General features: G+C 37.3%; 3 protein-coding genes across 7 annotated transcripts in view; 2 read left to right on the forward strand and 1 right to left on the reverse strand.

Moving 5' to 3' along the window:
• The first annotated feature begins 708 nt into the window (after positions 1–708).
• On the forward strand, positions 709–4,393 carry Sps1 (inactive selenide, water dikinase). The gene is made up of 6 exons (XM_034319580.2): positions 709–1,291; positions 1,923–2,027; positions 2,208–2,469; positions 2,542–2,732; positions 2,809–3,053; positions 3,292–4,393. The coding sequence occupies exons 1-6, from the start codon at positions 1,006–1,008 to the stop codon at positions 3,442–3,444; spliced, it is 1,242 nt and encodes a 413-aa protein (XP_034175471.1). The 5' UTR covers positions 709–1,005; the 3' UTR covers positions 3,445–4,393.
• Positions 4,394–4,893: 500 nt separating this feature from the next.
• The window catches only part of Atg4b (Autophagy-related 4b), a 37,348-nt gene continuing 27,116 nt past the window's right edge, over positions 4,894–15,125 (reverse strand). For 2 of the 4 annotated variants that reach the window (XM_034319573.2, XM_034319574.2), the window contains 5 exons: positions 10,133–10,312; positions 9,707–10,054; positions 9,327–9,608; positions 8,851–9,251; positions 4,894–8,765 (listed from right to left, as the gene is read on the reverse strand). In XM_034319573.2, coding sequence (XP_034175464.1) covers positions 8,583–8,765; positions 8,851–9,251; positions 9,327–9,608; positions 9,707–10,054; positions 10,133–10,312 — 1,394 coding nt within the window. In that variant the 3' untranslated portion in view covers positions 4,894–8,582. Of the gene's footprint in view, positions 8,766–8,850; positions 9,252–9,326; positions 9,609–9,706; positions 10,055–10,132; positions 10,313–10,543; positions 11,174–14,888; positions 15,035–15,125 lie in introns of those variants that run through there. The other 2 variants (XM_034319575.2, XM_034319571.2) reach the window with 2 other exon arrangements.
• On the forward strand, positions 4,927–6,974 carry Ak3 (Adenylate kinase 3). Of its 2 annotated transcripts, XM_034319585.2 has the most exons (5): positions 5,065–5,095; positions 5,219–5,330; positions 6,074–6,193; positions 6,298–6,470; positions 6,626–6,974. In XM_034319585.2, exons 2-5 carry the CDS (start codon positions 5,240–5,242, stop codon positions 6,833–6,835), a joined length of 594 nt encoding a protein of 197 aa, XP_034175476.1. In that variant the 5' UTR covers positions 5,065–5,095; positions 5,219–5,239; the 3' UTR covers positions 6,836–6,974. The 2 variants fall into 2 exon arrangements, with proteins under 2 accessions (XP_034175475.1, XP_034175476.1); XM_034319584.2 differs by lacking the exon at positions 5,219–5,330 and having other exon boundaries at positions 4,927–5,095.

Below are 15,125 nucleotides of genomic sequence, written 5' to 3' on the forward strand. Positions count from 1 at the left end.
CCATGTACAATAACACAAAAGTTCATGAACTTCAATATAATAAACAATAAAAATATCTTAAAACTTGAACATCGTTAATTACCAGCCATCAATCGAGTACGAAAGGATTTTAAATCAGATTGTACCTTCATTGGCGTATATCTGAACTTTCGTTCTCATAAATTCTCTTTTCGTTGAAAGGACAAATATTTTGAATTCTACAAAAATTAATGCTAAGTTGTTGAAAAAAGTATCATTTTGAACAACCAAAGAATCTATTGTAGATAAATAAAATAATTGTATAGCACCATTACTATGATCGCTAATATATAAATTAAAAGACCTTTTGTGAAAAGTATTGTTTATTGTCTGTCTAATGAATACCGAATTTAAATATGAATTAAAACCGTCAATTTAATTTTCTACAATTATACATTAGAGTTTGAAGATAAATGAAAAATGTTTGCTAGTCACTGCTTGAACTTATCAAGAGCAAAGCATATACACGTCACACAGGCACACTTGTCGCGTCAGTTCTCAACACGACGAAACGGGGGACATGGACGTGCAACACGGGTGAAGCATCATAGTAACGACGTACCTGAGTGGCAATTGTCGACTACGCATGCGTCGATTCGAAAGAACCAACCAGAAGGAGGCAATGCCACGGTAGGGACACTGGAGGGGCTCTTGGTGGCCTTGCGCGTTCTTCCGATTCCGTGGAAGCTGGAGGCGCGTCCATTTTGTCAGCACGTACGATCCCGGGTAGTCGACGCCGGTGCAAAGTATAATTCCCGTTTGCAACGAGTTCGTGTAGTAAGGGTTACGAAGCCAGTGGCTGTCTGTCGGCGGCGGTCGTGAATTCGTATCTCGAGCGGGAGCAACAGAGAGCGCGACCGGCAAGCGTGAGAACCTACTACTTGTAGATACACGCGAGAATCGGAGAAGCCGTTGGAAGAGAGTCGTTGTCGCAGGGCCGCGAAACGCGTCGCGTACCCGGTTCGTCAGTAGTTTAGTTTTAACAAGATGGCGGAATTACAGGGAACCCCGGTTACACAAGACGCCCTGTCCGTAGCCCAGTTAGAACTCGGTGGGAATCCAAATGCCTTAGCTTTGCGTAGGCCGTTTGACCCGGTGGCACATGATCTCGACGCAACCTTCCGCCTTACGCGGTTCGCCGACCTAAAAGGATGAGGGTGTAAGGTCCCTCAGGAGGTTCTTGGAAAACTCCTCGAGGGACTACAGGCCGACGATGGTAGCGCACAAGATCATGAGCATGCCCATTTTATGCACATGGCCATTCCACGCATTGGTAAGTAGATTACTTTTATTGCGCGCGTACACGAATCTTTATACGCCGACATCTTTGATTTTATGCCGCGTCTTTGTTTTCTCGTTTTTGTTTTTTTGGTTAATTTTCATTTTGTTTATAGCAATAAAAGCATTAATATTTTCCTATCGTTTGGATACTATTTCAACATTTTAAAAACCATTTACAGATAAAACCAATAATGCTAGAAACACTATTATTAGTCATGAAAATTTTGCCGGTGCAAATTTTTTCCTGTACGGTGGTACTTGATAAGATTAGACATTATCAGTTAGTTTTTACAAAATTTAATTGTCCTGAAAAGTTACTCTGTTAACGAAACAAAAATATGTTTGTAAATAAATATATCTACTGGTAGTACTTAGAGTACAATATTGCAATAGTCGGTGCTATCATACCAGCAGCCATGTTATCGCCTCCCGCCCGATTTCTCCCACGCCACCGGAAATATGAGTGTTCTCAACTTCTTAAGATGAGACAATGTATCCACACAAACATGTATTATGTTTCAATAATTATGTATTAGTATGATGAATATTGTATTCCATGTTCATGGTTATGGACTTAAATAAACATTTTAATTTTAATCCATAAATATATTTCTATGTCCCAGGTATTGGCATGGATTCCTCCGTGACACCACTAAGGCATGGAGGGCTTAGTTTGGTACAGACTACAGACTTTTTCTATCCACTAGTTGATGATCCTTATATGATGGGTAAGATATAAATATGATGTCTGTGACTGAATTAAAAATACCTTATTTTACCCCTTTTAGTCTCTATATTGCATCAATATAGATTCATCAGTTTTAGTAACTTTTTGTATTTCCTTTAGTAAGGATAAAATGTATTTTGTGACATCCTGTTTGACCATAGCTATTGGAGTACTTTTCTAGGTAAAATTGCGTGCGCTAATGTGATCAGTGACTTGTACGCCATGGGTGTCACTGAGTGTGATAATATGTTAATGCTATTGGGAGTCAGTACAAAGATGACTGAGAAAGAAAGAGATGTTGTTGTTCCTTTGATCATGAGAGGGTTTAAGGATTCTGCTTTGGAAGCTGGCACAACAGTGACAGGAGGTCAGACGGTTGTTAATCCTTGGTGTACAATAGGAGGAGTTGCTTCCACTGTTTGCCAACCGAACGAATACATTGTGTACGTGCCTTACCGCAACGCCGTATTCTTAATCGATTTATTTGACTCTTGATAATAATTTCTAACATTTAGCCCAGATAACGCAGTCGTCGGTGATGTTCTGGTTCTAACAAAACCTCTTGGAACCCAAGTAGCTGTTAATGCTCATCAATGGTTGGACCAACAAGACCGTTGGAATAGAATTAAACTTGTGGTCAGTGAAGATGATGTAAGGAAAGCTTATCAGAGAGCAATGGACAGTATGGCCAGGCTCAACAGAATAGGTACTTGAAGAGTTATGTATTGAATATGAAAGATTTGAAGACAGGGAAGCAATGATTGACTTCTTTTTTTTTCTAGCTGCCAGATTAATGCATAAATATAATGCGCATGGAGCAACAGACGTAACGGGTTTTGGTCTTTTGGGGCACGCACAAAATCTAGCCAAACACCAGAAGAACGAGGTCTCCTTTGTTATTCATAATTTACCCGTTATTGCAAAAATGGCAGCTGTGGCAAAAGCCTGTGGTAACATGTTCCAACTCCTTCAAGGCCATTCGGCAGAAACCAGCGGTGGATTGCTTATTTGCTTACCGAGGGAACAGGTTCGTAACATTTTATTCCATATATCGGGATGATATATCTTAAACCCTGCTAATACAGTAGAGTATATTATGTACCATGGAATACTCTAAAGAAAGGCAGGAAGAGAAATAGAGTTTCCCATGCCAATTTGCAATTTTTGCACTTTGGTGCATTCGATACTCTGACACTTCATTTTTGATATTCTATACAATGTTACTCATTCAGAGTATTTATTTATGGTTTAAAAACGAATTTCAGGCTGCTGCATATTGTAAGGATATCGAAAAGCAAGAAGGATATCAAGCATGGATCATCGGAATTGTCGAAAAAGGAAATCGCACAGCTAGAATAATCGATAAACCACGAGTGATAGAAGTTCCAGCGAAAGAGAAAGACGGAGAGCTTTGGTAAAGGATCGAAAATTGTCGTTGATCCTTTCATTTACCGTCATATGTTTAGAAGATACCACACGCAACACAGGCAACACGCATTTACATAAACAGACACCTACAAATTCAGAGCACTTTATATGTGCACCATTCTACGAGGAGCTAACGAATTTTGAAATCTTTTTCACTGGATAAAATACTGATGATTCTATGTTCGTTCCGTGGATTGAAAGCGAGATGTAACAGTAACGATTTATGTGTTATCTTTATTAAAGTTTAATCTCAAGTTTATAGTTTAAGAAGGTGACCGTTTTGTTCATTTTTGGTTTTTGATTTTGTCGATGAAGCCAAGAAAACGTTGCGGTATAAATACTTTCAACATGTTCTTAGTGGTCTTCCTGACAGCTTTGAACGCTTATTTGAAACAATTTGATAAAAATACGGGGAAACAATGAAAATGTTATGAATTATAGTCTAAGATTAAAACTAAGTACATTATAAGTACAGCAGCCCCCCAGGTAGCACTAGGCTCAGGTTAAGCTTTCAAACTGCATTTGATCAAACTTGCGACACGTTGAAAAACGTTTTGGGTGCTTAGCGTCAATCAAGAATGTTAAGATACACAAATGGATGGAAATCGTGATTACAAAGATCTATGAATATATTTTAAAGGGGTATACAGTATCACAACAAATTTTAACGATACAATGTACATTATTTTAATTCAGGAATTAGGAAAGAAGAAACATTCGAACCATAGTTATGTAAATGCAAATTTTTTAACAGAGGGGACGTTACTACCCCGTAGTATACAGTGACAGGCTTTCAATGCCAATGAGATTTTCACAATTTGTAATTTTGATCTATTGTTACATAGAACGTGTAAGATATCCAAGGGGCGGGGGGGAGAAAGGCCTTCTCTAGTTCTCTCGTTATATACGCCTTTGAAAATAATTATAAAAAAAAAAGAAGAGATACAAGAAAAAAGAATGAGCACAGGCCCTAATGTTGTATTACTTTTTCATATGAATAAAAGTGCTACTTTGTCAATAAACCAGTCGTGTCATTATTATCAGTACATCCTTCCTTAAACTCGTTGGACATAGTCCATGATAATGGAATTCTTATTCCATCATTTTTTCACAGAGAAAATGTTTTGTAATCGCGTTCAGATTGCGAAATACAATGTAAATTTACATCAGTGACAAGCACAATGGCTTTGAAAATTTATCGCAAGGCAGCCAACAGGAAGGAGTAAAAAATACCAGGCTTCTACGTTCATTGGTCGGTCCAGTTATCTATCTACCGACGCTATAACTGGTCGCCATCATGGTTCACAGGTCAATCGTTATGTAGATACAGTAACATGTTTCGCCTGCCAACAGCTGTAGTTAGCATTGCATTCGAGTGTAAACGTTGTCGTTGAAAGTTAAGGCGTAAAGCGAAAGGTTCTCCATAAAAAATTAACGCATTTTTATTTTTTGTTTTTGTAAGTGACGCTTCAATGGTTGCGTTATCCACGTGGTGTGCCAAAGCTGCGGCCTTCAGGGCCGTGATAATGGGCGCCCCTGCTTCCGGCAAAGGCACTATGTCAGCTCGAATTGTAAAACATTTTAACGTGGCTCACATATCTAGTGGCGACAAGTTACGTCTTCATATGAACAGTAACACCGGTACGTTCCAATTAATCAGTCCCTTATATCGTCGTCATTTCTTTCGTCAGCCACCTTAGACTGAAACCTCTGCTTATCATCATTTTCAGAATGTAATTTGTCAAAAAGATTTTTCGGTTTTAGGAATGTGTTGACGATATATAAATGTGCTGTGAACTCGAAAGTTCCCTTCCAGATGCTTTATTTCATGAAACACAACCTGAAGAACGATTGTTTCTTCGATGTTCTTTAACAGGTTAAAATTATCCTTGTTTATTGAACCCTTTATATGTGATATCATAAATTTAGACGACACCGGCTGAATGAAACGCGTGTCGTTCTGTTATAAATATTCATTCAAATGTTTCAACATCCGGTTAGAATTACACTGCACTATTTTGTTTGTTGCTTTTTTCTGCCGGTGTTTCATCGCTCCAAATAGCCCGCGTGTTATCCGAAATAATCGGTACGGTCACGTGCAACATAGACTTCCCTTACTCAAAAGAAAGTATTGGAATAAAAATGTCCTACCACTTGTCTTATTTGCATATGTTCATTATGAAAGAAGATTCTATGTTAGACTCTCCATAGCCCTTTCAAGGTTCCTCCTGGGTTCTCCTAAGACTAAGGGCAAAGAAGACTAGTGGGCGGCTTTATCCCCTGCTCTTACTTTTAACCAAGAGAAGCCTACATTGCACCCGAGTGTACTGTCGAGTATTTAAATATAAATTCCCTTCATTGGTTTAATCGAGCCAATACACTTTGCGAGTCTTATCGACATTGGCTTGATTAATATTAATACATGTATGACCCAATTATTTGCACTGATCTTACATTTTTTCACGATATCATAAATGAAAAACTATTACAAATAGAAAATTATAATTCTGTAAAAAAGAAAAACCAAAGTTCCATGTGAACCAAGGTTTCAAACTTGAAAATATAAGTAATGTTAATGTGAAAATCAAGATGAATATAATCGGATTTTCAATGATATAGAATTGGGCAAAGCAGTTTCAAGTTACGTGAAATCTGGTAAATTCGTTCCGGACGATGTAATGATTTCAATGATAGACAAAGAGCTTGAATCGGTGGGACAAGAAAATTGGCTACTGGACGGTGAGTAATTAAACCCGATCGAAACTTTTGATATCTTTAACGCGACCGTCAAACAGCTACGCAACATCGGCTAAGTTTGAAATAAATAATTGGCATTGGTACAGGATTTCCAAGAACGTTAGAACAGGCGGAGAAATTACAGAAAAAGCATCCCGTGAATCTTGTACTATACCTCGATGTACCAAACGAAGTGATACTAAATCGCGTGAAAAATAGGTGGGTTCATTTACCCAGCGGAAGAGTTTATAATGTTGGATTCAACAGTCCGAAAGTACCGGTAAGTAGAGGGGGAGAATTTAAATATATACCTTTGGCCGAGTGCCTACTTAAAACTTCATAATTAGATCGTTCCCTCTTGATTTAAGAATGAATGTAATTCTTGTTTCTAATTTTCAAACTGGTACAGTAATCTTTTGTCTGTGTGTTAAATAGGGTAAAGATGATGTAACTGGCGAACCTCTAAGCAAGAGGGAAGACGACAAAGTTGAAATTGTACAGGAAAGACTGGAAAGGTACTCAGAGGCAACTAAACCACTTTTAACGTATTATGGTAATCTAGGAGTATTGAGAAATTTTCGTGGCAATACTACCGATGAAATGTGGCCACATGTCAAGGATACTATAACAAACTTTTTATCATAGTCTTTGGTCTGGATGTAATGGTTTTTAACGCATAATCAATTACGAATTAGTTTAAATTTAAATAATTAATAGCGATGACATGCTTCCATATAGGCAAGGTAATTATACAGTAAGATGTTAAATGTTATTTTTTTTTTTTCATACGCACAGGTACTGATATGAATTGAGTGTGTGAACAAATAATGTGGGGAGGATCCGTATATTTTTCTGTAATTTTTATATATGTATAACAATTGAACACTTTGCTTCTATACAGTACAAAGTTTTTCAATTTTCTATCTACCATTTTTACTTTGTTTTATACATATATCATTTGATTTTATATTGTCATTTTTATATTTAAATACACTTGTTGCATTGTCAAATTAAATTTGGCAAAGATATTACTATATTGTAGAAGAATGAGTGTTCGATAAAAGTTAAATGATAGCTCGAATTTGTTATTTTTTATATAAATCATTTATAAAATATTGTTGTATCATGTAATGAGAAGGGATCAAAAATGTTATGGACCGATTGTGAATCGGTAAGAGATATTTGTTAAACGTTACATGACAAAGGTGTACTGAAATGTATTCTGTTGTAACAATAAATAGGAAATAAACGTTCAAACGTAATTCTTATAGTTTCTTTGCGTGTTTATTTTTAACTGTACCGATATAAGAATTTTAACAATTTTCAATTGTACAGATTTTAAACAATATGAGTATAATATACATGATATATCATGCTCACATTTCTTCTTTTCTTTGAAAAATCAAGTCGTATTTTCTTTTCTTTTTTATAATAATAACAATATTTTAATATGATATACGTTTGTTAATAGCCTGTTTCTTTTTCCATAACATAAAACGTTATGTCGAACTAAATGATGCAAGCACGAGAACTTAGTATAAGTTCAATAACGATCATCGAAAGGCAAATATTAGTATTTTAAATAATAAATAAATAACTTAGACTTTTATTACGTGAACTATAAATTAACTCAGGCTTAAATATTATAACAGGTAGATATGGTTCGATATACGTTTTACGCGTTGCTGTTCACACACGCGCTTCTTTAATTCAAGGACAAATTGAAATACGGTCATGTTTAATCTTGACAGGAAATTTAATATTGCTGCGTTAGTTATATCAGGAACATTTCCGTTAAGGAATTGAGAGATATTTATAAAAAGTTACGTTCCATAGCAAAAATCGTCAACTTACGATCTACGTAAGCCTCGACACGATTATCAATGAGAAAATAATAAATATCTTTCTAAATTATATGCTAAATTAATTTCTTAAATAGTTAATTAAAAGCAATGATTATTTCTTTTCTGAGATCAAGAAATAAGGTAAATGAAAATTGTGCAAAAACGTAATTGAAATAGAAAAGCCGCATTAAGTTATGATCACAGAATTATGTATCGACGATATATAACACGTCTAATATAGATGTACTATCGCGAGGAAAAAAGTATTCGACATATTTTAAATCCATGTCAGTCGTTCAACGAGCATGTTGAGATCTTACAGTTCGTGTTGCGGCATAAATTCATTTAAGAAAATAACATTTAACTGTCCCAATTTTAATGCAAAGTTCTACTTGCTGAAGTCATTAATTGGTTTATCTTACTTGTACATATGTATGGACGAATGAACGGAGAATTATGATTAATGGCAGCCATTATCATTATTCTCCAAAGAATTATTAATGAATGCCTTTAAGTACACAGTATTCCTTAATGCTGTGACAAACATCTTACTGTACCAGTTCAAATTCCTCGCATTCGTCAAGATCATCATCGTAAGATTCATTACCTGGAAAAGAGGTAGCAGAAGGAATTGTTTCAGCAATTTCAATGTTTCGATGAAGATCTTTTCCGCTCCCTTCGCAGAATAAAAACATCGGATAGTCGACCTTTTCATCTTCTGGCACCAAATACTGCAATGTTAAAAATATACTTCTTGTTGGCTATCTACGCCGTTTATAACGTAATTCAGTATCTATGGGGAATAGTTATACATACAGAGGGAGAAATCTCCATAAAGTTAGTAAACTGCACTCTGCTGTGAAAATAAAATCCCACGCAACAGCTGGGATCCATTTTGGAAATTAACATTTTTCTTGGTGAAGTACAATGAAAACTTGTCAAGGGAAAATTATCTTTTAATACATCAACAGTTTCTTGACAATAATGTGGGTCTAGATTAATTAATTTGTCTTCCTGGAAACCAATGAAATAAAGAGAATGCCGAGGTCGACCACCGATAACTCCGATACAAGTTTCTAATGTAAGTAAATGCGTTAAACAAGATGTATAAACGGGATTTAATTTATCGGTACCAAGCCTTAAAGGTACGAATAGGATAAGAGACTTCCATTTACCGTCAGGCATTTGACACACACTTTCTACATCTTGCAGATAAACTGTAAGCAAATATTATAATATGATTAGATAAAGACCTCGAACGTTATTTATTCCAGCTACAACTATTTTATTACCTGCGCAATCTTGAGCAACATAAACCGCTAAATTATTAAATACTGGATGATTTTTAGCTGCATGTTCCACCGCTTGACTTAACAGATGAGCAACAGAAGACGGTCCGTACCAATCTCCTGCGCGTTTTCCCCATAGAGCACTAAGAGACACAAGCGCGTGTATAGAAAATGGAGATATACGTTCAGGTAAATCTCCAAATGACTGTATAATTAATCTGTGATGACTTTCATTCAATTGTTGTTGTTCTGTTTTTATTGGTTGATCCGGTTGCCACCGCCATTCTGTAGGAAAAATATATATTATGTATACAAAAAATAAATATTTATTTACAATTATTACATTGCAATTTCTTGCTAAAATTTTTAAAGAGAATAAGTGCCTCTTCCAAGAAAATGGCAGACCAGTGCCTGTGCCAACATCATTTGGCCGCTACGTAACATACAACCCCAACCGCAGTCGGTGGTATACGTGGAACCATTTAATATAGGAAATTCTCTTCTGTATGTTAACCAAAGACGCGACGTAAAGTCCTTTTTGAATTCCTCGATACCATCTTCGAAACTAATAGCATCCATTGCTAAGGATATCTCGCTTCCTGTATCTAGCGTTTTCTCAGCTTCTGAAGCTTTCTCCAGAAATTCTTCTGGCTTTTTACGATAAATTTTCCCAAGCAAACATACCGGAGATTCTTTAGAAAAATTTGGTTTCACCATCTTAATAGTCCAGCCTTTGAATAAATCATATCTGCTTAATACTCCTTATACCATAAGGAGCGGATAAACGAATTAGATCATTTTATACTAACCATATTTTACATTATTCCACATAGATAATAATTTTGTTTTCACTTTACTATCAACCTCGGTTGTAGCATTAGAATCATCCATGGGTAGTCCATTGTTTGAGTTAGTTAATTGTATATTTGGAATACGATCTGTAGCAATCATCCCAGAAAACAATCCAATCGTACTGTTAGTGAAACCTCCTAAAAATGAAATGAATATTCGCATAACAATGGGTTACAACGTTTCTAAGAACATTCAATACTGTAATCAGTTACAGGAAACAACTGTTTATACAGACAAAGTAAACATAAAGAGTTGAGGGCATGACTAATAGAAACGAATCATCGTTCGTTGCGTCCATAAATGGTTAAATTAAGAAACGATTTTTCTGTCACTACTCGTACATAATTCGCGTTAAATCTGGTACCTACCTAACCTCTCCCTGGAGGGTTGCACCTGTCCATTCATACCCAATAAGTAAATCTTAGAAAGCATGTATTCCAAGACATTTAAGTACCGCAGGGAAAATTGAATCACATTTTCGTACTGGTACGATTGCGGTTACGCCAAAATCGTACCACTGTATCACGTGTCGTTCAAACAACTGATTAATATTGTCACAGAACAATTTAACACGATTATGCATCGGCCGATGCACACGCCGAGCTTAATACAAAGGCTTGTTACAAGCCTACTGTCAACTTAACGCTTCATCTCCTCAAAGTGAAATACCAGCTCCGTAAGACACTCTAAAAACGGCTTCCTCTCTTAAGGACGTGAGTCAATTTTCGTGAATAAACGAAACAAGCGGTGTGACTAAAAGCAAACGATCGAAAATAGTTTGAAAGACACTCGGAACAGCCGACAGAAAAGACAGGACGCGTGTTTACAAAGAGCGTTGTGAAATTTAAAGCGCCCGTTATTAACGTCGCTCCCGCCGTCTAGCGGACAGCTTAAACGTTATATGATTGCACGCAAGTGCATTGCTGACTCGTTAGAATTGCGCTGACCAAATCTGATTTCGAAACGGTTATATCTTATCGAAGAATACACATATTTACACTCAAGAAATATTTGATCAATCGAGCTAATATCATAAGGAAACAATCAATAGTTTCCTTTTTTTGGTCTTCAATTGGCACTCGATAACTACATTTTACGCGCGACTTTTTTTTATCGGTGTATCAATTACAAAAGTAAATTTTTTCAAATATAGATTCGATACACGAGAAGTTACTAATTCCCAGAGAAAATAGTTACAAATACTTCCTGCTTAAAATAAGATTATTCTATTTTTAAAACGAGGTTCGAAATTTCAGAGTATTCTTTAAATACTCTATTGCCGGCAATCGTAATTCATCATCCCTTTATGTTGAATATTCTCGTTATTGCGGTACTATGTATAAACGGATACGAACTAGTTCCTCGAATGGACCACCATTTCGTTAATTAATACCCTTTCTTTCGAGAGGCTAACAAACGTTACATCGCTTTTATCCGGAATTAAAAATCCCCTACCGTCGACCCCGGAGCGTTTATTCGATAAAAACTGAACCGAGCCCCGGCAGTCTGTTTAATTTATTCGAATTATTAATTAAAACTTCATCTTCGTTGACTTTGCAAAAGAAAGAAAAAAAAAGAGAATATTACATAAGAGAGTCGCGATTCTCCCATTTCTTGATTTTTGAATATTAATCGATTACCGTCTAAAATGGAATAACAAAAAATGTTGAATCACGATAGCCACCAGGAGAGCAGGATTAATGGAGAAATAACGAAGCACAACCAGGCTACGTTATCCTTTTTCATCGCGATTGAATAATATATACCTACTTTTATCAGGAAGGACCAACGAAGGGAGGAAATGATTCGTAAAACGGTCAGAAAAGGACAGCCGGTAGGTGCGAGGGGTAAAAGATTTCGAAGAAAGAAAGAAAGAAAGAAAGAGAGAGGGATGCGGCGTGAACGGATAAAGAAAGAGACGAGGTTAGTCCGTCATGCGCGTCTTGTCGCGGAATAACCAATGAGATACGCGTATCCCGGCTTACCTCATTGATTACCACGTTCGCGCTCGTTCTAAATTTCACATTGTGCTGGTTGTCGCGCAGCTATGGCAAAATATGAATTGGTTCCTGGTGACGGGCATCGCGTCCGTGAAGCAAGATTGATGGAAGGAAATGGAACGACGTGCCTGTCAGGACAATAATCTCTTCTCTGGTTGTGTTGCATTAACAATAGCCGACGGCAGGTGTATTGAAAGCTTCGGGGTAGATTTGCGCGATAGGGATGGGCATTGGCGTAACTAGGATTTTTCTCCAGGAGGGGGCTAGGTCCTTTAGGTTTATTAAAAATATCAAGTGTCTAGTGTGGTTTTAACCCTATTTCTTTGGGAAGGGCCCAATCCGTATTCTGAAAGGACTAGGCCAACCCCTGCCTCTTACTTAGCTAGATCAATGAAAATATAAGTAATATGCGTACCTGTGTATAATACTAATAAAAGTCGGCACGCCGTTGGAAAATCAACGTAAAAGGCCTTGCATAGCGGAGATAATTATTTATACAATAAGTATAACTCGTTCTTGTTTTGACGAGTCGCAGGGGGTAAGGAGATAAGGGTGGGATAGAAAGGGAGTGGGACGGAAATTAGGTCATGCAAGAATATCGACGTAATCACGGTGCACGGCTCGAATAAGGACATTTAACGAGTCACGCTTCTTCTCTCGCGAGATCCTTTCTTCCGTTGCGTCGAACACGGCCGATCAATCCGCCGCCATCTTGTGGCGCGGTGATCTAACGTTGCGACTGGTCGATACAGAAGATCGATCGGTTGGTTCGATAATCGATGTCATTTGAATTTACTTCGAGTAATTTCAAATAATTGAATTTGAATGATTAAAAACAAAAGTTTTTAACGGAGTGAGTGAAATCTTTATCACAGTTTTTAAATTACACAAAAAGTATTTGAGCCTATGCCCGAGTTAAAGTGAAAATTGTGCAAATATGCAAGGTTCCTGAAACGCGGCCAGCTTTGGGCGATATTAGCCGACGGAATCGATAAATCGAGCCAAAACTTCCGATTGCGGAATTAAAAGTCTATTCTCCGTTGACTCGATCATTATGGTCGTTTCGATTGGGTTGCTAATTACTCGACAGATCCAGTCTATTCAATCAGTTCTCGCAAACTGTTTATATTTCGAATCGAAACACTAAATTCGAGTTGCTTTCTATCCATGAGAAGGTTTCTAGGCACACTTCTAAACGCTCGAACGCAACTTGACCCGTTTGATTAATTTAACGCTCACCTTTGGCAAACGTTTTCGTCACCACTGTTCACTGTAATTGTTGGGAATTGAAATCAAGTTGAAGATGCGCCAGAATCAACGGCTAATTGGAATTATTAAACGATCCGAGAGTTCAAACTTTCGAGTGTGAATTGAACTTGATTTCGAACAAAGTTTCTAGGATTTTCAAGTATTGTTTACAACATTTCTGTACTATTGAACGGAACTGAAGGGAATATAAATTGTTTGCGAAACGTACACGACTGGTGGTTAGGAGAGTTCGCGTGAATAAGTATGCGATAAGGGAAAAGAAATTGCTGAAACTTGTGAGTCGGAGGTATAATTGATTAATACCGTGCACAGCTGTTCGTGGAACTCGGTGAAAAATTGTTCCAGCTTATCAGAGATCGAGAGAAATTGACAAAGTTTTGCGAAATCGACGGATGAACAACGAAGCTTGAAGCTTTCGAGTTCCAAATGAGTTTCATATTTTACGAACATTTTATACAATAACCTACATTAATGTTTAATTATATGTTTTTCAAAAAGATTCTAAACCCGAAAACTATAAAGACTATACGATTCTCTGCATCGAAACAAACAAAAAAGTTCTTTACCGTTTTTCAATCGGTGCCTTCGTTTCCGAGATACAAGTAATTGAATGTTGGGCGTTCGACTTCCGGGGTAACCAGCAGTTCGCGCATGCGCCTGCCGCAGCACCCCGGAAGTGGAACAGCCAACTTTCAATCAGCTATATCTCGAGAACGGAACGACAGATTAGAAAATGGTAAAGGACTTTTCGTTTTGTTTTCGCACGAAGAATCTACATTCTTCGTGGCGTCCGTTTTTGTTGAGACAGCCTTCGTAACCGTCCTTCGTAACGAAAATGGTTAAGGATATTATTCTCGTCGCGAAGCTTGCCCCGGACAGAGTAAATCTTGCAAGCTTCACTGTCTGACGCGAAACGCTGTTTAACCTGTCGCTCGTGCAAACGCTTGAAAATCGCCGGAAGGCAGGAAACAAGGATAGAATCGTGGATGCTCGCTTCTGTGAGCACAATCCTCTTAAAAAGCGAGCAAACAACATCGAGCTTCAACATCGTCGCTTCTGGTTTTCTATCGTTTCCTTGGAACCGGTGTGTGGATTTTGATGAACGAAGCTGTTCGAGGAGTATGCTACGTTTGACGGAATACTGAGAACGGGTTACCGAGCTAACTGGGTCGTTTACAAATTCTTCCAAAGTCTAATAACGTTCGAAATGATTGTTCTCTTAAAGGGTGGATGAATAGAGCCAACTACTCGACCTCCACGAACTTTCGACTCGTCGTTAAGTACAGAGACTGGTAGATTGTAAGACACGTATGAAATTGGTGTTGTAACATAGTAATGTACATTTATACAAGACCCAAAATCATGGAAATAATTGAAATTTTGTAGTAAACATAATAAACGTTCAATAAAGATTAATTATAGAATAAACTCGTAGTAATCCTACCTGAATATCCTACACAGATTGTTCGCGTGTGTAAAGACCATTGGAGAGACGGTTTCTTAAGACGTCAACGCGATTAATCGATCATTCTCCGTTCGGTTCAAAGCATAAATTTTCTGCGTCCGATGCAACGTTACTATAATTTACAGGTGGCTGATGCATGTGACGCGTTACGTCGCCGATGATTGTTGTAATATTATTACAGGTGCTGGTTAACACGGTCTCCAAACACGCGACGTC

Source organism: Osmia lignaria, chromosome 13 (assembly GCF_051020975.1).
Source record: "Osmia lignaria lignaria isolate PbOS001 chromosome 13, iyOsmLign1, whole genome shotgun sequence".
Classification (NCBI taxonomy): domain Eukaryota; kingdom Metazoa; phylum Arthropoda; class Insecta; order Hymenoptera; family Megachilidae; genus Osmia; species Osmia lignaria.